The 25,604-nt window shown below is 43.7% G+C and overlaps 1 protein-coding gene across 4 annotated transcripts in view; it reads right to left on the bottom strand.

Annotated features, from left to right (window-relative positions):
• The window catches only part of LOC122539094 (focal adhesion kinase 1), a 42,318-nt gene extending 16,799 nt beyond the window's left edge, over positions 1–25,519 (bottom strand). Inside the window, exons 1-2 of one of the 4 annotated variants that reach the window (XM_043673718.1) lie at positions 24,895–25,519; positions 3,147–3,763 (exon numbers count right to left, since the gene is read on the bottom strand). In XM_043673718.1, coding sequence (XP_043529653.1) covers positions 3,147–3,229 — 83 coding nt within the window. In that variant the 5' untranslated portion in view covers positions 3,230–3,763; positions 24,895–25,519. Of the gene's footprint in view, positions 1–3,146; positions 3,764–8,445; positions 8,451–14,358; positions 14,705–24,894 lie in introns of those variants that run through there. The other 3 variants (XM_043673717.1, XM_043673720.1, XM_043673721.1) reach the window with 3 other exon arrangements.
• Positions 25,520–25,604: the final 85 nt, after the last annotated feature.

Genomic DNA, 25,604 nt, shown 5'->3' with positions numbered 1-25,604 from the left:
AATTACGACACCAGGCTTTACTTACTTTCCAGGCTTAAACGCTCGTTGAACCTCGACCGCACGGAAAAGTTGACGTTTTTCAAACGAGCTCTCAGACAACGAAATGTTCGTTCGCGTCACTATAAAATATTCCGAATTAATCCTACGTGAGCATGAACAAAAACTTTTTTCGAGATTCAAATTTATTTTAATGCTTAAACTATTCGTTTCATCATAGCTATTTCTTTCTTTCTTCGTGTCATCTATACATTTAGCTTTGTGACTTTACTTTTTTTTAATCTTGTAACATAAGACTAATGTTCATTGATTGATGGCAAATAATTACTAAAATAAATAAATAAATAAATAAAAGATTTTTATCAAAGATATACAAGAGATTATATTGAGAAACTTGAACGAAATTGCATTATTGGATGTAAGAAAAGTTCTCACTTCTCAATAAAATTATCAATAAGAAATATTAAATTTTTACAATAATAAATAACTATTAAGTACAATAACAGTATGTACAATACTATATATATAAGTATAATTAGATAAAATATATATAAATATATAATTATATATAAAAATGAAAATATTATAAATAGTCTTGCGATAATTGCAATATAGAAGGAATATTTAGCTTTTAAATATAATTAACTTTTGTCACTGAGATCCTTCTTGCACGCAACAGTATAATTTATTAGATACATTGCGACGTGAATTTCGTTCTTATTCGTATTGTTATAGAATAGTATCGAATCAGTCTAATTTTCTCCGTGAAGAAATCTCAATCGGATCATTCCGGTGGGTCGAAGGAATTACTTTCGCGGTGAATATCGATGTTTAACTAGCTTCGCGATTCGAAACTAAGTAGATTCAGATAGCAGCGAGAGCACTTGCGAAAAGCGTCGCAGACGTCTTCCGAAACTTCTTAGCTACGGTCTGATCAACGAGCTCTGACTGGAATCCTGGTCAAACTTTTCTCATTTCCTAGATCACGTGACTTCTTTCTAACTATCCTGCGAGGTGAATTTTCTACTGCAATTCGATCGGGCATGAAACTTCTTACAAGACCTCTGTATGATCGAAGAAAGAGAAGAATGGCCCGCGACAATTATCGCTTTAACCTTTTAACGGAATATTTATTTATCTGCTGTGGCGTAAAGTAGAACTTCGATTATAGGAACTCGTTGGCGGACAAATAGTTTATACAAATGAAGTTCACACAATAGAAATATTCGATCATTCAATCGGATATCGAGTAAAATTTTTGGTTAAATAAACAGAGTTCTACTATATTTGGGATAGATAGTTATTTGCATACGATGTCCATGATATACTTTATGCCTATAGTGTATGTTTAAATAAAGTGGGAGCTGATTTTGAAATCTCTGAAACTCTACCTAAACTGCAAAAACACTGTTACTAGTATATTACAGCCCTTTCTATACTGCATGATTTTGTTGATAAAATTTTTTTATATCACCAAAGACAACGTATTCAAGTGCTAATTCTTATTAGATCATCCCGTATATTCATTATTATTATATGTTATTATGTAGTGTTATCATAATACTTCGTCGAAAAAAGTCGATATAAAGGTATTTTTAATTTAGGCCTGCAAAAATGGCCCGATAATTATTGAGAATGTGGACTCCTTCGCTGATTTTAATGACCTTTAATTTTGTTATCGGGGACACGACTCTGAATAATTTTTTTCCTATACATTCAGTCGCTTCAATTTTTGAGATATCTACTTTAGCTGCGTTTGAGTTATGTTTCTGTCTTATTTTCTTTCTTCGTTTCCATCGACGAAAGATGAATCTTTTAATAAGATTTATTCTTTAATTATTTATTTTTGCGACTTACTGCAAAGTGTTGATAATATTGCCATACAGTTTTCGCCAAATCAATACTGATATTCTTCCTTAAAAAGGTTCTTTTTTTTTTTAAATTACTGATTTGTGTTAGTTTTTGCTGGTGGGGAATGCTGTTAATGAATTAGAATTTAAATTCCTTGCGTCAAATCCTTAAAAAATACATGATATTAAAAATATTTTTGCGAATATCTCTGAAACTAAGGACCCTGTGGCTGTTACATGTGTAGGAACAAAAAATATCCAATCAACGTGTTTCAAGCTTATTGAAATCAATGAAGAAACTGACATTCACAATAATTATCTCAATCGGCCAAATGAACCATGAAATCGATCATACTGACGTATTCGATTGTTACAATGATAAAATTGTATAATTATTTATAAAACTTCTATAACGATAGTTTCAATCAATAATACACATTTCATACACAGGTCAACTGTCATTTCAAATATCCCGCCGGAAGTGTGTTAATCGCGCGGAGAAATGATGGTTATTATCGAACGACAAAGAAACAGAACATGCAAAAACGTCGATAAAACGATGTGATGCGATTCTTTTGTTCACGTTGCCCAGTATCGTGGGCAGCAGAGATAATTTAGTCTTGGAAGAATTCGAAAGTTTGCGACTCTAACGAGACGATAGAGGCCGCGCACCGGCGCTGTTGAAGCATAGTTAATAGTGCCAATTAGAAACGGTTACCGGAGAGGTCCTTGGTCGATGATGGCAATCTCACCATGGTTACCTCCGTTGCCATCGATACAACGCGATCTACGAAAAAAAAAAAAAAAAAATGTTTCCACGCGAAACTGCCTCCGTTCCTCTTTCTTCTTCGCTCCTACTTGAACCCTCCTCGCGGCGTTTCCCTCCATTCATAAATTCGAAGGAGGAACTCTCAAAAGGCTTTATCCACGTAAATTGCCATTGGGTGCTCTTCAAACAAGCCAACCCCTTTGTTTAAACGCCTGTTTCGTGGCTCTGAAGATTCTAACAGCTGGATACCCGGCGCTCCTAAGCAGAAACGAGCCAGAACTATTTCGAACCCTCCAGGCGAGCTCTTCAATGGAAACTCGATTCGATTCGTTTTCATACCAGATAAAATACGATTTTATTTCCAAAGTTAGTTTCTATTTCCAAAAAAAAAAAAAAAACTACCAAGTTTTCATCGTCTCGTCGAAGATCATTTAAAACACTATTCAAGCACGTTATATAATAAGACGGGTAACAAGTGTAAACACTTGTCCCAGCGTCACAGAAGAATGCTTTCTCGTCGTGGTACTTACTCGGTGGTTTCGAGGTACTGGAAGACCCGGTAAACGGGACGTCGATACATGAAGAGATGGTCCTCGACGCGCTCCACCATCATCCTATAACCACTTCATTCGAAACGGTGGGTCACTGATCACCACCCACCACTAGTCACTGTTTTCATCGGCACGTCGAGGCAAAGGACACTCCATCGCGAAAACGTACAGAGGCGTGAAACAAATCTTCAGGACGGAAGTCTCGAACTTTTCTTCTCTCACTGTTGCTTCGCAATCGCCGACGGCATCCGCGATTTTATCGAGCGAGGGAGAAGGAAAACAAATTCTCGAGAAGGAAAACGCGACGTTGGTAGGATTTCAGAGCGTCGTGCACTGAATCTGCGAGGATTCAATAGAATCCCGATGCTACTTTTTCATTCACAGGCGATGTTTCTCCTCTTTCTGGCACGTTCGTTGCATCGTCGCTTTCGAATCGATATCGTTTACCGGAAATACACGCACCGCGGATGTACCAGGAATTTTATCCCGCACTCTCTCTCTCTTTCTCTCTTCGATTAACTGTCGTACAGTTCAGCTTCGACGGATTTCAGTTTTGCTCGTCGCCAAACAGTTCTTCTCCCATTGTTGCTTAGCAACTGTGAACAACCATCGACGTGATTTGAAAACAATTATCTGCGCGCAAGATAGTTGCTTCCAAATGAACTTTTTCCCCAAGTTTTTCCCACTACGCCGGGGGAAGCGGAAAAGCCGACTTGACGGATGTTCTTATCTGAGACGTAGCCTCTAGGAGCGTCGGGAACTCCTGTTGCCCGATTTGCCAGCAACTTCCAAAACAGATAGGGATCTCGCGTGCATTCGCGTACATTTACAAGGACGGACCTAACCTATCCCAAAGGCAGGGGCACCGCCTAAGCTTGGCCGCGGACGATGTCGCGTAAATTCCGCCAAAAAACACGGAACGTAAACAGGGAACTGTTGGCTCTAACAATCGATTGATCGTCCCGCGAAACTACGGTAACTCCATTTTCCAGAGCTAAAAACTTAATATCTCATTTCATTCGGAAAGTAACGTCGAGATAGAGAAACTCTTCTGGAACGAGTTTGACCATGAATTTCAGAAATTTGAATTTACATCGTGTGTTGATGAACATACATGTGTGTGTGAATTACAAGTGAACGTTTATCTTGAAATAAAGGCACAGGTCACTCTACAGTAATGAAAAATAGCCATTCGTCGTTTATACCAGAGAAAAAAAGAATAAGTAAAAATGTGAATAAAAAAGATATGTAAAAATAATAATAAGAGATAACAAACGGAAGTAAATCTTCTCGAAGGTTGGCGTCAATTTTTCTAGGCACGTTGAAACGCTAAAATAACCCTTGAATATCCGGATTTCAGGACAAAGTGACTCACTGTTTTTCAAAATAAATTCAAAATAAATGGCTCGTACATGGAGGAGCAACGAATATCCTTTCGAGAAACGAATACCTACGTTGGAATGTAGTCTACGGCGAACAGACGGAGAGAGGTTTAATTCGTGAAAAAGCTCGCACGACTCCCGGTAAGGTATGCAATCTATTTCAAGATGGACACCACCCACGTCTGTCTGCAGTCTCCGCAGGGCCGACTACCGCAGTGTTATTCCCGTTGGTACGGTAATTAGTCGGCGAACTCCAGCGACCAACTCTCGCGATGCTGAACGGTCCTCTCAACGCGTTGGCGAAAATCGCCTTTCTTTCCCCTCGATGCACATGTGTATTTAGATATACAGATAAGAGAGTGGTCGTGCTAATGGAATTCAGAGGGGTCCCGCAGGATCGAACGACTATTAGATTAATCCACGTTCAAGCGTAAGAAAACGAAACGGCCTGGGGGAGCGAGGCGTATTTTATCACGGACGGCCTCGTAATAGTTCATAAATATTCTCGAGCGCATTTCCCGGCTTAAAGAAGCATCGCGGAAGAGAAGCGTCCCTGAGACGATATAAAGTTACGCTCGCGTCGAACCGTGCAACTGGACGTTTCCCTGGACAGGAAATAAAAGACGTTTCCGAGACGTAGTTATCTTCTGACGTTCTTGTGAAATTTGGTTCATCGATGCTTGTTACAAGCGATCAATGTAATCGCGATTTATGCGAGTAGAAATTTGAATTACGGGGCGGAGGAAGAAAAAAAAAAAGAAAAGAAAAATTCGATCACTGGATTGAATGAACGCGAGATTTCTTGTGAAAATTCGAAGCGGCTAATGACGCGACACCGGCGGTACTCCGCGCATAAATTCCGGCGTGCGCTCGATTTTGCGAAACGTAGCCGTGGCTCGTGTCGCTGACCGAATCAAGGTCGTGCAACCTTGACACGGCGCTTCGAAATCTTCCTCCTCTCCTCGTCACCCACCCACTAGTTCCGTACTTCACCTTTGGCTACGTTTCTGTCGCATACATGCCGATATATCCGCGATAATCCTGACACGACGACTCCTGTTTTCGACACTCCTATTCGGCGAGTTACCCGGTTACCTTCGTCGATTTCTATCTCACCTCGTTCTTCCTTGTTACTCCTCGAAATTTCACTCAAGTTCACGTATCACATGTACAACTGGGAAACTTCAGCAAAAGGTGCGTAAAAGCCGCGCAAGCGAGCGCAGGGATGCTAGGAGGACGCGCCGGGGCTCGTAGCACGCTTGCAAAGGACGCGAAGGGCAAGGGTCGGTGTACCGCGTCGCGAAACACCGAGTTTCGTATTAGCGATACGCGAACGCGTGGTGACCTTCGGTTTTCGGTGTTGGAAGTCCGCGAAATGTAGGCGGATGGACGGCGTCGTTGGACAGACCGAGATGAATCCCCGGTTAACGGAGTCGTGGCTCGGAAACAAGCGCCTAGCAACAGCGTGTGTCGCGAGAACGACGCGCGTTCGTCGTCTCCTCGGTTGCGTCAGGTATACGTTTTGCCGGTTCAAGGGGAGCAGGCGCTTTGCTGGGTGCGGCAGCCTGCGCCGCGACGCCCGGCGTCCTTCCCCCGGCATGGCTCGCCCGTCGAGCCTCTCTCCCTTCATCCCTGTCTATCGGCCTCCCTCGGTTCGTCGGTTGCCTACCCTCGATCCTGACACAGCTCGCAACCCCCGACACCACACGGCTCAGGGGCGAATGTTCGTGTCCGATCCTGCGAGTTCTCCTCTCTTCTCTCCATCATATAACTACTCTTTCTCTCTCTCTCTCTTCCTTTCTATACTACACTGACTGTTGTATACTGTTTGCCATGATACATATTTACGTGATGGCCAGTCGAAGAGACGATCTTTCGTATTTTTTTAAAATTGCGATGGATGCCAGAGGAGAAGAGTAGAAATGGATTAGTTCGTAGGTTGGATCAGTTTCGAACGGAGGACTTCCACGCGAAGCGAAACATTCAGTAATGTTTGCCAATGTTTCGAGCGTTTGCCAACGCGGTAGCCACACGTTCGTTGGTAGCTAAAGGAGCAGAGCACTTGCCAAATTAGTTTCTCAGTTGCTATCGAGTCGATTCGAATTAATTTCAGCAGCGATTTTACAACAGCCGCAGTTCGACGTGTCGTGAAAACACGGCTCTTTCGCGTAAGAATGCGTCCCTGAGCGAGGAAAGCGAGGAAACAAGCCCCCTCGGAGAGTCAAACACACTGAAATAACCGCAACATCAGCCGACCCTACGGACGAGCATAATCAACGTAATTAACATATTAATTCTATTACTCGCGTACAATGTTCGCACGTCCTTGAAATTAACGTTGACCGGCGTTATCGTCGAGAAAGGCCACTCATAAGCTCGAGAGTAAAGCTTTCTCCGGCTGTCTCGTAAACGTTCGTTCTATTTCTGAAATAATCCTTTAAGCCTTGAAAATATTAAACCTGTCCAGGCTATGTACGTGAACGCGTCTGCATACGGACTGAGAAAACAATCTACCGTCCGGTCGCATAACGACGAGTTAATACGCGTGGTTATTTTCACGAGAAATGACGATGCGCGATAACGCGGAACCACGGACTTCGCATCGAGTGGCCAGAGGGATTCGGCTCGTCCCTGATAGCTAAACAACCCTCGACAGCCGCTGGCCGGAACAGCCGCAACCCCGTTTCAGCCTACGCGCATATATAACCCTCCTGCTACTTCCTGCGACTACGAATGGAATATTCACTGCGACCGATGTGCGCGTTGCAGTTCGCCTAGGTCAGAGACCTATCCGCAGCCTCTTGAAAATTTGCACGTACCTGTGTGTCCGGTCGGGAACGTTGTGTTGTGTGCCTGTACACGAGAACGTTCAAGTGACCGGAACCACGGTTCATACATATTGATCTGGTTGAATATCGTTAGAGATTGCCGGCCGGCGATACGACTGCGAATATCGGAAGAATTCAACTTAGAAGTAAAGCCGAAGTTGCAAAGTTGTGTCTTTCGACGACGTTTTATGTTCGACCACGTGCCACACTCAACCTGTTACGATATCCCGCAGGATCGATACGCGTTGTAGTAACACGAGTTACGTCAGGGCTGCCCAGGTAGAATTTAACGATCCGATGCGGCATAAGATTATCGCGTGAACAGATGAAACGCCGAGGTTTAATTAATCCTTTTTGCAGGCAATTTAATTATTCTTGCGACGAGATTTGCCTGTCACGCGAGATGAACGCGACGCACGGGAGGGAAGAAGACAGACAACGAAGTTATGAACATGGAATCAAGTCGACTCTTGTAAACGTAAACGCGTTGCTAACCGCCGATTTCAAGCGACGATTAGCGAAATAATTACGCCATCCTCTTCCGCTGGTCGTTTTAAATAACCAAAAGAGCACGCGAGTTCCGATAATTGTTACTTTCGACGAAGCGGCTGAGAACCGGGCCCCGACTTTCGAGAGAATCGGCTTTTTGTTCCGAAAGTTTCGCGAAACTTTCGTCAGTCCTTATTCTTCCTGGTAACTCTGGAAATTAGAAACTGTTCAGCTTTTTGTCGATGATGTAATATTCCATCGGAATAACGGTGTGTGCCAGGGTTTCGATACCGGCGAGTTCAAACGAGACAATTAAGAGGAAATTGAGAAGCCATGGAACCAATAGGTAGAGCCTGTGTAAAGCCTAATTCGATTTATCAATCGATCGATGCGTTATCACCGAGCACAGACGCTCACGAGAGACGCTCAGACTACTCGCGCGGTAGTTAGTATTTGGAGCAATCGGCCGAGAAACGAGAACAGAAATTGCGTGTTGCGAGACGCGTTCGATAAACTCGTAACAGGGAGATGAATCGCTATCGATGATTTCTTTTTTTTTCTCTTATTTGGAACGACGACGACAACGACGACGACGACGACGACGACGACGACGACAGTATGCTCGATCGATCCCCGGGAAATTAAAGTCTCTTCTCTATATAAAACCGGCGGCGAATAGGCGAACAACAGAGACAGACGACAGGAAGAATTCGTAGGTTTCGATACCATCTCTCGATATCCCAGAATTCCCGGCACGTACATAATCTTGACGCGCCAGCATCCTGTACGACAACATCGATTCGGAATGATATCACGGAGAAAAATGATGTCGGCCGTACCGCGATCGATCCTCCGTGTTTTTTCCATCCTTCGACGAAGTTGAAAAGATTCTGCAGTCAAGTCCGTGGGAACTTCCACCCCTTAAGAGGCTCGTGACGAACGCGAGCGAGGGCACAGATGAGTTTCATCGTCGAGATAAAATATTTAATTTCGTCCGAAACGGACGAAGCGGAGGACCGCGCGTTCGAGAGCATTGTCACCCCAGCCTCGACGAGTTCCGCCCCTCGTTCACCATTAGATACCCCTGTTGATACGTGGCTGCCCTGTCGAAAAACGGGGAGATTCCCTTGATATGTGTGCGTGCGTGCGTGTGTGTATATATATCTCCGATGCAAATTAGTACGCGGCGAGAGAGCACACTGTTTTCCATGCATCCCTCTACGATCCCTCTCTAACCCCCTCCCCTGACTCCCGTGTTCGCTCGTTTTCTTCTCTTTGGATTTCGCCTCGTGAGAACGTTGAATTATCGATCGGCGGCTGGTCCGGAGGCATCGTTCCTGACAGCTGCCGCAAGCACTGAGAGGAGAGAGAGACTAAAAGAATTCTGCAAGGCAACGGGAAGAGAAAACAATTTTCCCCGTGAGAAGTTTTCCCCGAAACACCGCATTGCCGCGATAATGCTCCATGATTTCAGACGTTGCATGTTTCTCGGCTTCGTTGAGTCTCGTCGTTTCTTGACGAGCACATTCTTTTTTTTTTTCTACCAAAGAGTTTCACCTGTAATTATACGGCCCGATGCACGGCCTTGAACTTCGAACCGCCATGCACCGACATGGCGGCCACAGGCACACGCGTCGCGGCATATGCATACATACATACGTATGCGCCATCCGGTCCGCAACCGATTCGCTCGCTCTGTCATCTCTTATCATTCATTTATCGTCCACGTCTTTCCTGTCGGCTCGTTCGTTTTATTATTACGTATCGGGACAAACAGATAACAGCCGCGTGAACGTGGGCTACGCGGAATATTTCGGTCTGACCGGGTCCATCCGCCGCGATATCATTCACTTTTGACGTAAGTTGCGATTGTAACAATATTGGTAATTCTTTTCGCGAAGCAGAATAATTTTGTTGCGATTATCACAGAATTTTTTTTAATAGAGATGAAAATCATTGGAGAGCATTGCGCGAAAATTCACGCGGTTCTCGCCAATCGACCAATGCTCCTCCGGTGGACGCGTTCGAATCGAATGTCACACTCGCAAGTTCATTAATTTCCTCGTTTTTTGTCGATACATTCTGATTTTACTAGTTCTCCGGGACAGATACGATGGGCAGCGACGACAATTTACGAGAAAGGAAACGCGGAGGAAAATTACGAAACTGCTAGCGCTCTCGTGAATCAACGAGTTAATTCATATCGACGAGGTTCTCTGCTTTTCACACGGCTCGATAGCACAGATGATAAATGCGGCTCGTGTATCGCGTAAGAGCAGAAGCGGCCCGTTGTTCCTGCGTGCCTCCCACTTCACAGAACGAAACGAACCGAAACGTAAATAAAACACCGATGGATTCACGGCGCGTTACGATCCACGGACAAAAGTATCTCCAAGTTCATCGAACTAGGCGCGCGCACGATAGGCGAACAATGGGCATCGAGCGTTCGGATGCAGTTTTGTCTCGTTGGAAATGAACGACATCGGCTTCATGCATCGCTAGTTTCACGCGCTGCATTCTCCATGCATCGCCTCCTATCCCACACGTATTCCCGCCATAATTCTGCTTTACCCTGCCCAACGAAACAAGCAAACGAGCACCGAATTACGCGACGTCCGATCGTCGAACGCGTTGCGTCGGCCAGCGATTAACGGATCGGGCGTCAAACGGGTGAGGATAAGAGGATTACCTAGAGACGGGATCATCCGTCGGAAGCGGAGCGCCTAATTACAGGCGTCTTCGTACTCGTTCAAGGTTCTTACTCCGTCCTTTTATTTTTAGAGAACTGGATGATTCTTCTCTGGGAATATTTTCGTTCAGTTCTCCCGTTCGTTTTCGCGACAATGAGAGGCTGGTCGAAGAACACGTAAAAGTCGAGAAGTGGAAGTACGCCGAAAGGCCGTTTACGAATACTGTCTGAGCAGAAATCGATACCCAGTGGCCATAATAGGTGTCGTGCATGGCCTATCGCGGCACTTCCGGTCCCCAGATGTAGCAGGCACGGGCGCGTCCGAGTGAATATACGCGAAGAATACAGACTCGCGTGACATAGAGGTGGCATAGCGGTGGTTCTGAAAAAGGTGTACGTGCCATCTTGCAGCTGCGCCCTCATAATTATGCGCTGAGCATATTCGGTGAGTGACGACGGTGGTCCAACATGGCGGTACGCACCGTGTGCTCGCTCCTCTTCCTTTCACGACGGTTATCGACAGGTGATTCAAGCGCGCCCCGAGTCGGTGAGAAAAAGCTTGGAGTAAAGAGGGACAAAGAGGGACAGACAAACACGGGAGCAGAGGATAGAAATATGTCGCGTAATGTCGCGTAGAAACAGTTCGCCGCGAGTGCGAACGATCTCGGGCGAATCACGAGGACTTCTCTGAAAAGCGAGGTGAAGTACGTTCGCTTTTGCTCCAGATTTAGCCGAGTCTACCCCTCTTCGCGAGCTGTGAACCGGGATCGTCGTCGAGTCGGACAAGCTTCTACCCGCGCGGGGAAACAAAAGTTTCTTTCCACGGAATTTTGTTCTTTCGGCTCGTTAATCGTCGGCGATTCCACGCTTATCGTCGGGGCAAGTACGCTCGAAACGTTGCCGTTATCCGACCGTGCCGTTCACGGTTGTTCCTTTTTCGCTACGGATTTAGAATCGCGAGAAAAAGGAAAGCAGCGAAACGCGAGCAGAGAGGAGAGGCGTGGCCGATCCAAAGTATTACCTACCGACGTGTCATACAGGAAACCGCGCGTTCGCCTTCGGAAGGGATCCCATGGAAGCGCTACCTAAAGCGCGGCTTCTTTGCACGAAAACAATCACGCCCGGCATTAAAAACGGCTCACCCCTTTTAGGGAGACGGGAGAACCTGATCATTTCGAAAATGCATGCGACATCTTCGAAACGGTAACGTGATAATTGCAAACTGCGACGTACGAACGCCGGCTGGTCCTCTTGTTTTATTAGTCACTACCTCAACTACGTTAAAACTTTCGTTTCAATGAATTGCGAATCCCTTTTACAACGAGTACGAGTCAAATTTTTAACGAGTCGACGAAGTCGCGCAGCTTGTACATATCTTCCGACGGGAAAAGAGAGAAAAAAAGAAAAAAACGAGTTTCGTTCGCTAGGTGGAACCAAAGATCTAATAAACTTCAATGACGTACGAACACGCGCACTCGGGGTATAAATCTCGATCTTGGCACTAGCGCACGGTGCAATAAAACAGAGACGTTTGCGCGTTCGTACACACGATTCGCGTATTTGTATTGCGGCACGGGCACGTATCGATACCCTCTCGCCGCTTATAACTGGTCGAGCACGGCCGCGAGCGGACAGAGAGGAGCGAGCTGGCGGGCGAACTGGTCGGCGCGTGAACACGCGCGTACACGCCGCGTGTATCTCGTCGACATAGATACGCAGAAGCAACGGGCACAGAGACAAGAAGCTCGTGTATATAAATAGCTAGTTAGGGTCGATGGACAGGCTAAAGAGGCAAACGCGAATGCGAATGAATCCTCATAAGAGCGAGGATTCATTCACCTGGCACCGGCAATCAGCGGATCGGCCTCCACACGCTCGTCAACGGGAAATGACTCCGTCCGACAAATTCTTGGCCGGTTCTCGCTTCCCGATGCAAATTGTTACTAAACTCACTTTAATTGTTACTAAAGTGAGTACGCTGTAAAGTAGGCGTTCCAATTGGGGCAAAGAACGACGAGCTCCGCTTTTGGAACGAGAGTGGATGACTCGGAGCTGATTGTAAGAAAGGGTGGAAAAAAAGAAAAAGAAAGAAAAATAGCAGAGCATGAAAGTAGAACGAAACGAGAGGCGACAGTTCGATATTGCTTCGGATTCAATAGACAAGCGAGGTGACGAGTCGGATATCTCGAGCCACGGTTTCTCCCGTTCGGCCATAGAGTTCAATCATCGGTGAAACGTCAATAATCGGTGCACTGATGCAACTCGAAGGCGGCTGAGTCGATTAAAGACTAAAATACGTGGAATCGTTGATCGCATTGTGGTCGATGCGTTTATCGCCGCGAAGTAAGATCGCATCCCATTTAGATTGCGTGGCATTTTACCTGACTGTGTGTTCCGCGAATCATTGTTCCGAGAGACCGATGAGCAAGAGCATAATAGAGCATCGATATAAAAGTCTATATGAAGCAGTGAGATACGGTATGCCGAAGGGATCATCGAGTTTTGATTGAACGGACCGATTTGTCCTCGCCGTACTTGTCCTCTCTGCGTTTCGTTCTATTCTGCACGTCTGTGACAGGTGGCAGAGAACAAAGCAAGGAACGAAAGGCGCGTCAAACGCTCGGTTGGCAGCCGTTTCGTTCGGCAGTCGAGGTCGAATCATCGATTGATCTTGTCATCCGACCGTGCCTAAGATTCCCGTTACGCGCTTACATGTACAACCTACGAAGATCGACCGAAAGTTTGGGAAACTTCGAAATCCACGAAAGGGAATGTAGTTGTAAATCCGTGGAAGAAGAACCAAACGAAAGCAATCGAAGTCTTCGAACTTGTGTTTCCTCGATTGTTTCGCCGTGTGAAAAGCCGACGGAGAATGGCGTACAACAACGACGACATCGAGGGCGAACTTGTGTATCGTGAAGAGGTTTTCAGTTGACCAACGTATAGTACACACACACACACACACACACACACACACACACACACACACACATATATAGAGGCGTGCATTGTATTCGGATGAAACGCGAGCAAATAGTTGGATGCCGCACTGGCGAAAGTTTGCCGTGACAGAAAGCTCCGATAAGGCTACGAGGAAGCGGCATTTATCGAAAATCAGACGACAGACTTCGTGACAGCCACGAGTAGGCCATGGACATTGTAGAAAAACAACCACCCCTTTACCGAGTTAAAGACAACGCGGAAATCGAACTTCCGACGTTTGAGTAAAAATATTTCCCAACGAACGTAAGATACGTAAGTGGATCGTGAACGAGAAGCATGACGACAACGAGAGGATGACGATTTTCATATACCGAACGAGCAATTACCGCTTCTCGTTGCAACAACGAAGGACGTGACAACATCCATATTACTTCACACGAAATTAACGCCACTTTGTGCGGCTTCCAGCGACTCCGAAGTGGGCATAAAGAGGCGGTAAAAATACGACGATTATTTTCGGAACATAGAAGCTGGTTGCACCAATCACGAACTTCTGGCTTCGAGCTAGCTACTGGACTACCTACATACACGCTGCTAACCATAACGCTATTAATTTTCAACGGTTCCTTCCCGCCACGCTAGTTAGACGCGTTCCACGATCATTTCGATGCATCTCAGATGCAATTATTACGACTGGTCGTCTAATTGCACATCGATCGACGCTTGACCGGTCCCTCTTGACCCTGTTGCAAACCCCCGTTGCACGTCATCACCAAAATTCCTCGATCTCCTACGAACGAGATGGAGCCCCTGCTCCAATTAAAATGCTTCCGTCAGGCGTGATCACTCGTATCGTTTACCTTGGATGATCGCGGCCGACTCACATGCGATCGATTCCGAGTCAACAACTCTTTCGCTAACACTTCCAAGACACTAGCAATCACACTAAGTTATCGAAGTTGGCCCGTTTCGCGTAATCGACCGGCACGTTTTGTCGCGAAATCACGACTGTCGATCGACAGTCCGTCACTGACGATATCTCGACGACGTATCGCCGAATAGTGAGAAACGGTGAGCAACGTCAAGACAAAGAGAACGCGAGACGATACGCGACGGAGGTCGAAAGACGACGAAGGGTGTGGGACCCGTTTCATTCGCCTCCACGATGTAAGCAGCCTTGCGGCGAACCAGCGACTGTCTCTTCTCTATGAGAAGCTACCGTGTTTCTTGCACACGCACTTCTCGCTCACGCACTTTGTTCCCTATCCCTCTCCCTCCTTGGCTGCTTCTTCCTTTCTGTTCGCCTCTTCGTCCCTGCCAGACTGCTGCTGCTGCTCCCTCGCACCAGTTAACTCTACCGTTCCTTTGCACTGGCGCGCAACAACGAGCCTCTCCTCATCGTTGTTCTCATCGTTCCTCCACTTTTCTCACTCTCTCGATTCGTTCCCTCTTCACTGGTTCTACGCTTTCGTTGCTCTCACGCACTTTGCGCCTCTCTCTCTCTCTCTCTCTCTCTCTCTCTCTCTCTCTCTCTCACGCACACTTTCTCTCTCTCTCTTCTTCTCTTCGTTACCGATCCTCCCAACTACGATCCTTCTCTTTCTCTTGTGCGACGACGAGCGTGCGAGAATCTCCGCGCGTTCACCTTTTTTACCTTACGGTCGCTTGATTATTTGCTCATCCATGAAACGAAGAAAGTGTGCGTGCACACCGGCTTGGGACTTGAATATCGCAGGGGTAGGTAGCTGCATATAGTCGGGGGCGACGCGACGACACCTTCCGACAGGTGTTGCTGCGCGACAACCTTGTCGATGCACGTCGAACACGTGGGGGCAGCCTGCTTTTACGACAAGTGCTGATTATTCTCTTTTTAAACGTTTTTTTGATGTCTGCCATCTATTATTGTTACTTCCACTTTCTACTATTGTATTATACATCACATATATACATATATATATATATATATATAATATGAAATTTGAAAATTTATCAAGTACACACGTACCAAGACAATTTAAACTCTATTTGCATGAAAACAAAATCTTTAAAAAAAAATTTTTACTCTGTTTCACTTATTATCTTCTACTCAATCCGGAATAATTCATGCATACACACTTGATGACTTTTCAAACTCGAGTCTTTTGTAAACGAAATCTCAAGCGAACGAACGTTATTCTTTCTTTTTTCGATTTATTTTTACAGGCAGAATCACTCTCTGATTGTATCACGATGCGTTATAAATTTAACCAATCATCGGAAGGAATTATAGAACAGTTCGGTTTTCACTGGTTTCTCAACGATTTGCAAGAAGATAGTTGATAATGAAAATCGAGAAACGAGATAAAACTGAAGAGCCGTGTGCCAGGAAGTGTCGTTCCGAATGGCTAGTAAACTCATCGGTTTTTTTGTCGCGGCAACCTCCTCTCGTTCTGCTGCAACTAAATTAATATCGATCGGGCTTCGGCTCGTACGTATGGGATCCGTAAATATTTGATGTTTGCCCAAGCCAGTGAGCCCATACGAAATTGAAATTCACGGATAAATTTTACTCACAAGCAGAAGGATTATCTCCGATGGAATTATCGTTCCGCCAGTCTGATCGTAGTTGTGAAGCATTTTTTTCCCCGACTTCTTCTTCAAAGTTTCCAACCCGATAACACGCGGACACGCTGAGCTAGATGTAAATAGCAAAGATCCAAGTTCGGATGGGTGGTTCGAATGACACGGTTATTGTCATGCGAAACTGAAAGGGGTTCTTTTTACTAGCGATTAACTAACGTCAAGCATTCGTGCCCTTCGATCTGTTACTGGATATTAAATTCACCTACGATCTCTGCACAACAGAGCTTAAAAACGAGGAAAGACAGATGTTAGGCTCCGAAATCGTTCATAATCTTTACGGTCCCTCAAATTTTGAAATCTCAATATACCCGCTGCATCATCCATCGAGATGTCAGATAATCTCTGGTGAGAACAAACCGATTGACAATGATGGAACATCCTTTCTAACACACATACACACATGTAAGATGGATGTAAGCTATAAGATGGACCAAAAAGGGGAGGAATCGTTTATGACTGCGGGTCGAAAATGAAACTACATAATTCGAAGAAAATGTTGGCACACGCAACGCCTTCAGTCACATTAACACGGAACGAAAATTACAAAAATTACGATCGTGTCAGGCGTCAACGATTGAACACTATAGTCGCGGGGATGAAAGGAATGACCAGAAAAAAAAAGCTATCACGCGAGAGAGGAAAACACGATCGAGAAAAACGTGATACGCGATTGTTCCTAGCGAGAAATGGTTTTTCATCTCTTTCCACTCTGCGGATAGAGCTTTCAAGATTAAATAGACATTCGAGAAAGAGCTTTCGCTGTCAATTCGACGAAAAAATTCACAGGGCCAGAGTTGTGCAATTTGCACGTTGGAACGAGTTGGAAGCCTTTGTCCCTTTGAAAATTGCACCAATGGAAAAGGCACGGAAGAGTGACATGTAAAAAGGGAAGGAAAGAAGGTGTTTGTGCGAGGTCAACTGGACGGGATGGGACCACACATATGCGTCCACCGATGACGAAGAAACAAAGGGCAAGAGAAGAAAAACAGCGTGACACCGTGTGCTTCGCTTTTCTTTTTCTGCAGCCATTTCTCCCCTGCCGTTGCATATCGCGCGGAAACTTGCGTGGTGCTTGAAACGCGTGTCGACACAGCTGCGAGACTTACGAACTGGTATTGGTCTTGCCTTGCTGTCGTCCGAACGATCAGTAATGGAAATGTCTGTCGGCAAACAGCCTCGTTAACGCGTCATTTTCTCTCGTAAGAGCAGACGATTAATATTTACGCGGCGGCCAGAAACTTACGCACTAAATTTCCAATGTTTTCAAAAAATTAATGATATTTATACATAAATTTAATTATTTCCATATTAATCAGGAATGATTAATGAAGGAGATTATTGTAAGTGCAAAAATAAATCAAATCTTATTATCAGGATTACCTATATGGTAAAATTTGAAACAGAAACAAAGACACAGAAATATTTATTGCAGAAATTACAAGTGTATTTAAGTCTGAGTTAATGGAACGAACGATCTTTAGCACTTATTACTACGTTTAAAATGGATTCATTCATATCTTGCAATTTCTGCACATCTTTGAACTGATTTCAACTTTGACCAATGCAATCATTACGATTGTGTAATCATCACAATGCTAATAAAACTTCAAAATATTTTACACGCGTTTATATATTACAGTGTATATATTAAAATCTCTTATGGTAAATGTTTAACTTCTCTTGCGAGCCATTCTATATTCAACATTCTACGCGACCGTTTCCAATTTAAAAAAAAAAGAAACAGGAAACCGAATCTCTCCAAAGTTTGTGATCGGAATCCTGACTAATCTCGGTCATAAACGCGAGGTATCGTAAATACCGGACTAAAACTGCATGGAAATGGTAGATCGAAGGAAAAAATAGCGTCGGCGTCACGTCCATATCGTAAACCCAATCCACGTTGCGGTGCTTAAGCGCAGCCACGCGGTGCGCTCTCCTAAACGAGAGAAGAAGACGAATCAATTGAAATTCATTAAAGTTCAACCTCAGACCCGTGATCCCGCGGTGTCCATGAACGGAGAGAAACGCGGGCAGAGTCCCCGTTAGTTTATCGCGATGCGAATCGACTGTGTATTTGCCAACTGAAAGTTCTAAATTCCGAACAATGAGCGTATCAGCGCCGGTTTTTCTTTGCGTAGAGATCGTACAATATTGACGCTCTGCTCGATGGCTGACTCACCGCCGTATAAACCATCCTCCCACGATAAACGCGCGTAACGGTGACAATAACGCCAGACGCGTAGAAGAAAAGAGAAACGGGAAGACGAAACAGAGGCAAAGTTTCACGCGGCTAACACTTTACACCAATTTGCCGCTTAGACATTCTGAAAAGGATGTTCCTGATAATATGGAAAACGTTGAACTCCGCGGATAAGGTCAAGCGAGTTCGTCGTTCCTCGCTGTGTGTCTGCTTACAATGGCTAATAAGGCCTGTGTGTACCGAACAGGGAAGAAGAAAAACACCGAGCAGACGGTCTGCCCAGTCGTTTTGCATCGCACGCTCGAAGGGAAAACCACGCTGATGAAAGTGACCGTGGTAATTGCCCGGCAACTGGATCACGCTGGATGCACCAAAACGAATCGAAACGGTCAGTTCTCCAATGTTCGTTCAAGCTGCCTCGGCGAGTAAACTTTCGAGAAGGCTGGCTCTCGCTATTTTACTGCCGAGCAAATTCGATCGCACGTTCTTTCGTAATTCGTGCGCGGTTGCCATCGTGAGTATTTGCGGGGCTTCGCAACACGTAGCACAGGAAACCCAGCGAAGAGAAAAAGCGCGAGTAAGCGCGATCACGGAGAGAAGATAAGAAGACCGACGAAAGAAAGGAGAATGTAACTGTTCGGCGGTGAAGACGAGATGTAAATAGACCGAACGTCTGAATAGTCGTAGGATTCGCCCTGCTTTCGTTTTTCAGTCTTCTCACGAAAGAACTAGAACCAAAGGTAAAGCTGTAATGCCAGCCTCGAAGTTCCCGCGACTCGAAGAACTACGAGGACGAAAAATTTTCTGCGTCAATGGAGGAAAATATCGCGCCGTTCAATAGAAAAGAAAAAAAAGTGAAAAAGGCAGGAAACGAATTTTCCTAACGAGACTGCTTTCATATACCATTCAGAAAATTTGTCGAAAATAGGCGAAAAATTTAAAAAAAGAAAAAAAGAGGGGGTGCATAGCAACTGTTTGATTGTAGGATCGATCGGTAACTAATCGGCTAGAGTCGATTGGTATATCAACAGGCAGGTGGATCGAGGAGGTCAACAGTACCTTGATTAACGAGATCGGTAATTAATTGCTCCTCTATCTCACGGACTCTACCGGAAAGGAGAAACGCGCCGCAAATCCTTGTACTTCTATCGGGAAGCAGCGTTAATTACCGTGGTAAAATTACTGATATCATCTTTGTAATCCGGTTAAGACACCGTCGACTACTGCGCGGCAAATTATTTCCACCGGAAGTCCCAACGTTTCGCGGTTGTCGTTTGTGTGCTTTCAACCATTTTTATGGTAGCAGCCATAAAAACAAGCGAACCAGGACTTGTCAAAAAATAAGTTACTTGAACTTCCTGTATATTTGGCGCCTCATTGCTTAAACGTGTGACAAAATTACCTCGTTTCCCTGAGAAGCGACAATTCGCTTCACAACCTGTCGCGAAGGCGTTTACAAACGCGACAATATAATCAGGATTGTAAACGGAATGATTACAGCTACTGAAGACTCGTTAAAGGGTAATTAACAGCGAAGATTCGTATCACACCGAAACAGTAAAGGAAAAAATGAGAGAATTTAAGACGAGCAATAAGCTTATCTCACTTGACAGCGGAGGTAAAGGACTAGCGGATAAGATAAGAACGTATCGCAAAGGATAAACAGTGGCTCATGACAATGGTAGCCGAAGCTTCCGGTTTCGCCCATGAAAATAAAGCATCTCGTGCACTCCTGTGCAACGTCAAGATAACGGGACATTCGTGAACGAGTCTTATCATCTGGCTGAAATCAGGAACGAAAGGAGGAGAAAAACGTGGACGCGGAGGATCTCGAGGGATATATATCGACTAGGTCAACTTTTGTCTCTGAGCGTTCATCGTCCTCAATGACCACGATGTTCATTAATTAAGAGCACGAATCGCGTGACCGGAAGTGAATGAGAACCGCTCCGCAGCGGGTCTACGTAGGCGTAGTCCCGTGTTTCCAGTTTCCTACGACGACTTCACCGTAATGCTGTCTCGCCGATAAGAAAAATCTTCCGGAATATCGACTGCCTGGTGGTACATGGTACTACGATAACACCGGGATATTTCGCTTCTATCCGAGGATGTTGAAATCGATCGAGAAAGCCGAGTTTTCTTTGAAATCCAGCGCGAGAGGACGAGACGGAATTTCAACCGTCAAACGGAGCACACGAGAGAATATTCTATAGACTTGGAACTGTTGAATTTAATAATTGACGTTATTTGAAGAGGTTTGCCGTTGTAGAAGCAAGTTTAATTTGATCTGGCCGGAAAAGAGCCAGACTACATACGCTCTAAGTTTCGCAGGATTACGCGCCATTAACAATTGGACGAAGGCACATAAAAAGAGTTATCGCGTAAGAAAAATTCGCTGAACGCGCAGCGTTTTTGGTGGCAAGTGGGAAGAAAACGCGAGACCACGATGGAAATTGCGCTCGATAAAATACGCGCGAACTTCCTATTATTTTTGTGTTTCTTTAAACGACCGTCAAAAGAATTTTTATTGCGACACAATGCTGCACTCGAAGAGAAATTTATCTCCCTTGTGTACTGGTTGAATGCTCGCAGACGGTGCATTTCGGTTCATTTATAAGCGCAGAATAGGACTTGCAGCGTGACGTGCGAGACCCCGCCACCCCTATTTAATTCCATATTATCCATCCTGAAAAGAAAAAAAAAAAAAAAAAGGAGAGAGGGAAAAAAAAAAGGATTTGAGATCCGGTTCGAGGTCGATTCCCTCGACTTACGCGTTCAAGGTTGGGGCGTGTGACACGACCATTAAAACACAATAGATCATTTCGAGCCCGTCGAGCTGCTATATAATTAATTTCATAGAAATGCACGCGGGAATTTACGACTCTCTTCTTTGCTACGTTTGCAGTGATTTTCGCCAAAATTCGCAACTTGAACGACGACGCTTCTCTTCGTCCAACTTATCGACAACTTCACATTTCGATAGACACGTATTTAGCACTTGTGTGTGCTAACTGTAGATATAACAAGATATTCCAGATTTCAACCGTCAGACTTCGTCAACATATATTTGGAACGTCATTTTAAACGAAAAATGTTATGTACACTATGGATCGATTCGTCTTTTTCCAAGATGTAGACAGAACTATTGATAGTTATTTAGTTGGAGCATTATTCTCGTATTCGTTGTACTGTAATATTTTTGTGAATGAAATCGAGAATGTATTTAGATGGAAAATCTAATGTAAAAATCGGAAGTAACAATTTTGTTAATATTCAGTAGGTGCCTATTTCTGTGCGCAAGAACAAGAAGTGATCGTTTTGAACAATTTGTGTAAACCAATCTGAATCAGTGTAAAAATCGTGAAATAAATGGTTGTTAGTTATCTTCGATGTACCTGATTACTTGTGGTTTATACTTTCCCATTTTATATTTCGAAAACAAAGATGAATCCATCCAAATGGTACGCATAATATTTTTTGTTTAAAACGCGTTTTCTCCCAAACATGTTGGCAAAGTTTGAAGATTGAGATCTGGAACATGTTGTATAATAAAATGTCTATCGACTATCGACGCTTGTTACATTCTGTTCGTGTAATCTCGCACAATTACGGTATTACGCATACGCCGTGTGTTCCCGGTCGGTGAAAAGGATTGAATTCTTCCGCCGTTCGCTGTTACTTGATCGACTGATATCGAAGCATAACGAGCAATAGGTATTTCTTATTGTAACGTAACACCAGCGTCTCTACAGTATACATTTTAATCCGGCAAACAATCTCCACGATAACGACATCGTCGTCTATAGACTATGGACATAGATCCATAGATCCACAGCCATTAGTATTCATAGATCTAGCATGTTAATTACTTAATACTTAATCCTTCCGTGGTAAATATAACGTGTGTGTGATATATGATTCATCGTAGGGATTTTGTAATGATAATCTACGCGCGGGAAATTCAAACAAATTGCACGTACGTATATACATGATAGCGATGGTATGCGACAATTGGGAGCGCGAGAGCAATCTGCAGATCAACTTACTAGGAAATTCAATAGGGAGAGACGAGGCAAGGTGCCGCCACGATTAGTCGAGGACGATTCCATTGGTGTTTCTTTGTACGTCAGTCCTCGATGACGAGTTTAAAGTTTAAAGAACCGAACAATTTCTTCTTCACCGACACCCGGCGAAATTGACGCATCGCGTCGTTTTTTTTTTTTTTCCTTTCGTCCGCGAATTCGAATCGAAACGAATCAGCAACGGTCTAGCGTGACGAACCGTTGATGCATCAGAATTTGCTCGAACGTGAATTGCAAACTGAAAGATCGCGAATGGAACAATCAAACTGATGCCGATTGATACGATAGAAACTTTGATTCAGCTAAAACTGATCTCTCGTAATTGCGCAGTGATCATGCGATTATTTCATTTGCGATTGTTTAATTTCGTTAGCCACGTCGATAGACCTTGCGCTCCTCTTTTTTTCGTTTATTTTCCGTGTTTTCGCGAGAAGATAGAAAGATGAAGAATGCCGAGATTACATTGGTGCCTCTCCTTGCCAAGGCTGTTGAGGACGCGCAAAAAGGAGACAGTAACAAAAAAAAACGACGCGACGCGCGAGAGAGCGTCGCGAATTTGCAAACACGTTTTCATGAAGAGTCGTCGCCGCCGTGTCGCGACAAGTCTGCCAAGGATGATCGATAAATTTAATTATTGTCTGCCACGATTGTTCTTTCTCCTGATATCGGAATTTCCAGATATAATTTTCAGGCTACTAGCGGTGTCGCGTTCATTAGCGTCACAGATAATGATAAGATAACGAAAGGTGAGCGAAGTAAACAGACCTGGAAAGATCTGACTCGCGATCACCGACCCGTTTGTAGTTACGTCATTTCTAAACACTCGCTGCCTGCGAGCTCGTAATTTCACACGGTGGAGCATGGTTCGGAAGAACGAAAAATAAAGATGAACATCCATAGAACATCCATGCAATATAGTTACGAAAATCTTCGTCTTTGAACGCGCACATAATTTGTCAAGACATGTTCGTTTCAGTCATTTTTAACCATCAATTTTCATAGGCACCTACGCATAATTGCATTTTATCTATTCTACAACAAGAACAAATTGATAGTTCGTGTTCCTTTCTTTCCACCTTCTTTTTCATCTTTCAATTGCTTTTTAAATTGTTTGCAAAAATAGAAACGTATTTCATATTGCTTCATTAATAAACGTAAATAATGTTACGACATTATATAAGACCACATAGTAACCTTTTTCTTACATTTGAATTTCATACGCGATTGAAATCTAACAATCATCAGTGGCTATCTTTGTACATTACGATGCATTGCATACATGTTCCTATATACAGGGTGTTCCGAAATTAAACGATCAAACTGCGAGGGCTTCATCTATATATAAAAGAAGAAACAAACGTTATATAAAGTTTGTCAGAAAACCCTTTTTCACACAGTTATATTACAAATACTGTATGAGCTGAAATAAGCAGCTACGAATTTTTCTTTACTATTTAATTTTTATTTATGGAGTACTTTAAAACAAAAAATTTATTCAACAAAAGCAATTTCACAATGGAAAACGAGTGTAAAAACGTAGTTTTATTAAAACTCAACAAAAATTCTCAGATACTTTATAGTATTATCAATTCTATTATTCATTGATATCAAGCTTGATGGAATTAAAAATTTTTTTTATTGTATTATTATAATTAATGATACGAAATTGTTAACATAATATTTGTTTATTCAAACAAGACATATCGAATTTTATATAACATCCTTTAGATTAAGCTCTCGCAGTTTGATCGTTTAAGTTCAAAACATCCTATATACGTACGTATTCTTTTACTGTTGAGTTAAACTTTATTACTCTGATATTCTTCAAAATAATAAAATACATTAAAGCCATGTGTAATTTTTTTTCTATAAAACTCGAAAAGTTTTCTTGCGTTTACGTAATTCACCAATGCAAGAATTACATACATTTATTTCTATTTTTGGGGCAGAAACACTGAAGCAAAAATCGCAATCGTAAGTGGAAACAAAATTGTCTACGTTGAAAAGAGAATTACTTTATTGTCCGATCTCCGATTTTATTTGCACCTGATGTGTGTGCACATATGTACATAGTTGAGCGGCGATTAAAAGTTCGCCGATAATATCAAAAAAAATCAGGGGTCAAAACAAATTGAGAACGATCCGATGCTGGAATGGCTCACAGTGAATATTTTCATCCGGATAGATCTGATACGCGACCTGCGTAGAAAACATCCAGCAGGATGGCAGGAAGAAGGAAGCCCTTCCTGTCGCGTAACGATTATTTCAGGCATCCTGTGTGTCATCCTACAGCAGCATTTTATGTAACACGATTCGCGTAATCGCGATCCTCTTTCGCCGGCGTGACCAACACATAGGGAGGCTCAAAGATGGCCTCTCCCATCGTTCTCTTATCAAATTTTACAATGCCGTTATTCAAAAGGTGAAGCCGCATGATTTTTTACGGTTTATCGCAATCAATTGTTCGTCTGCTAAACATTGTTAGTACTTACGATAACGACGAGTCTCGCAATATTCCAGTGATCCGCTCCGAAAACACTCCTGTATCCACCGACAAATCTACCACCTGATCCAAAACTTTCGAGACAGGGCACACGTTTCACTGATCGTAACAATCGATACACTTGATTACTTGAGAGAAAAACAAACGAACGTTCGGCGTACGATCGCTAAAACACGAAGACACTGTGTCAAAAGTAGGATCGTAAACAATACGCGAGATACCCGGGTCACTTGCAAATTCAATCGGTCGCGATCAGTTGTCGTAAACACTAGCCGCCATGCTCTCATGGCACCTGTCAATATCAGAATGTGTCACCGCCATCTTGCGGCATTCGCGTCCGTTGCAAATACTAGCGCTATCTATCGACGTTCGTGCGCAATATCGTTTCAAAACTGCAACATCCATTACCATTCACATCGGCAAGTAATTGCGAGTGTATCTCGCGTTCAATAATTTCTGCATCATTTTTTATCTTAAAATATATACGTATGTAGTTTATTATTTGACATTTGAAGCATGCCATGTTAGTATCGATACAAAAAGGGTGTTGCCGCATGTTCGATAATAAATAAAAAGGTACGATAATAAGAATAATTATAGTATGAACACACATCACATGTCAGAAAAAGAGATATACACATATATATATATATAGCTAAATACTTTCTTACAATTAAAATAAGTGTACGTTCTGGAACT

The sequence above is a fragment of the Frieseomelitta varia genome, unplaced genomic scaffold, assembly GCF_011392965.1.
Source record: "Frieseomelitta varia isolate USP_RPSP 00005682 unplaced genomic scaffold, Fvar_1.2 scaffold_191, whole genome shotgun sequence".
Taxonomy (NCBI): domain Eukaryota; kingdom Metazoa; phylum Arthropoda; class Insecta; order Hymenoptera; family Apidae; genus Frieseomelitta; species Frieseomelitta varia.
The sequence above is the reverse complement of the archived record's forward strand: the minus strand, read 5'-3'. Positions and strand labels throughout refer to the sequence as shown.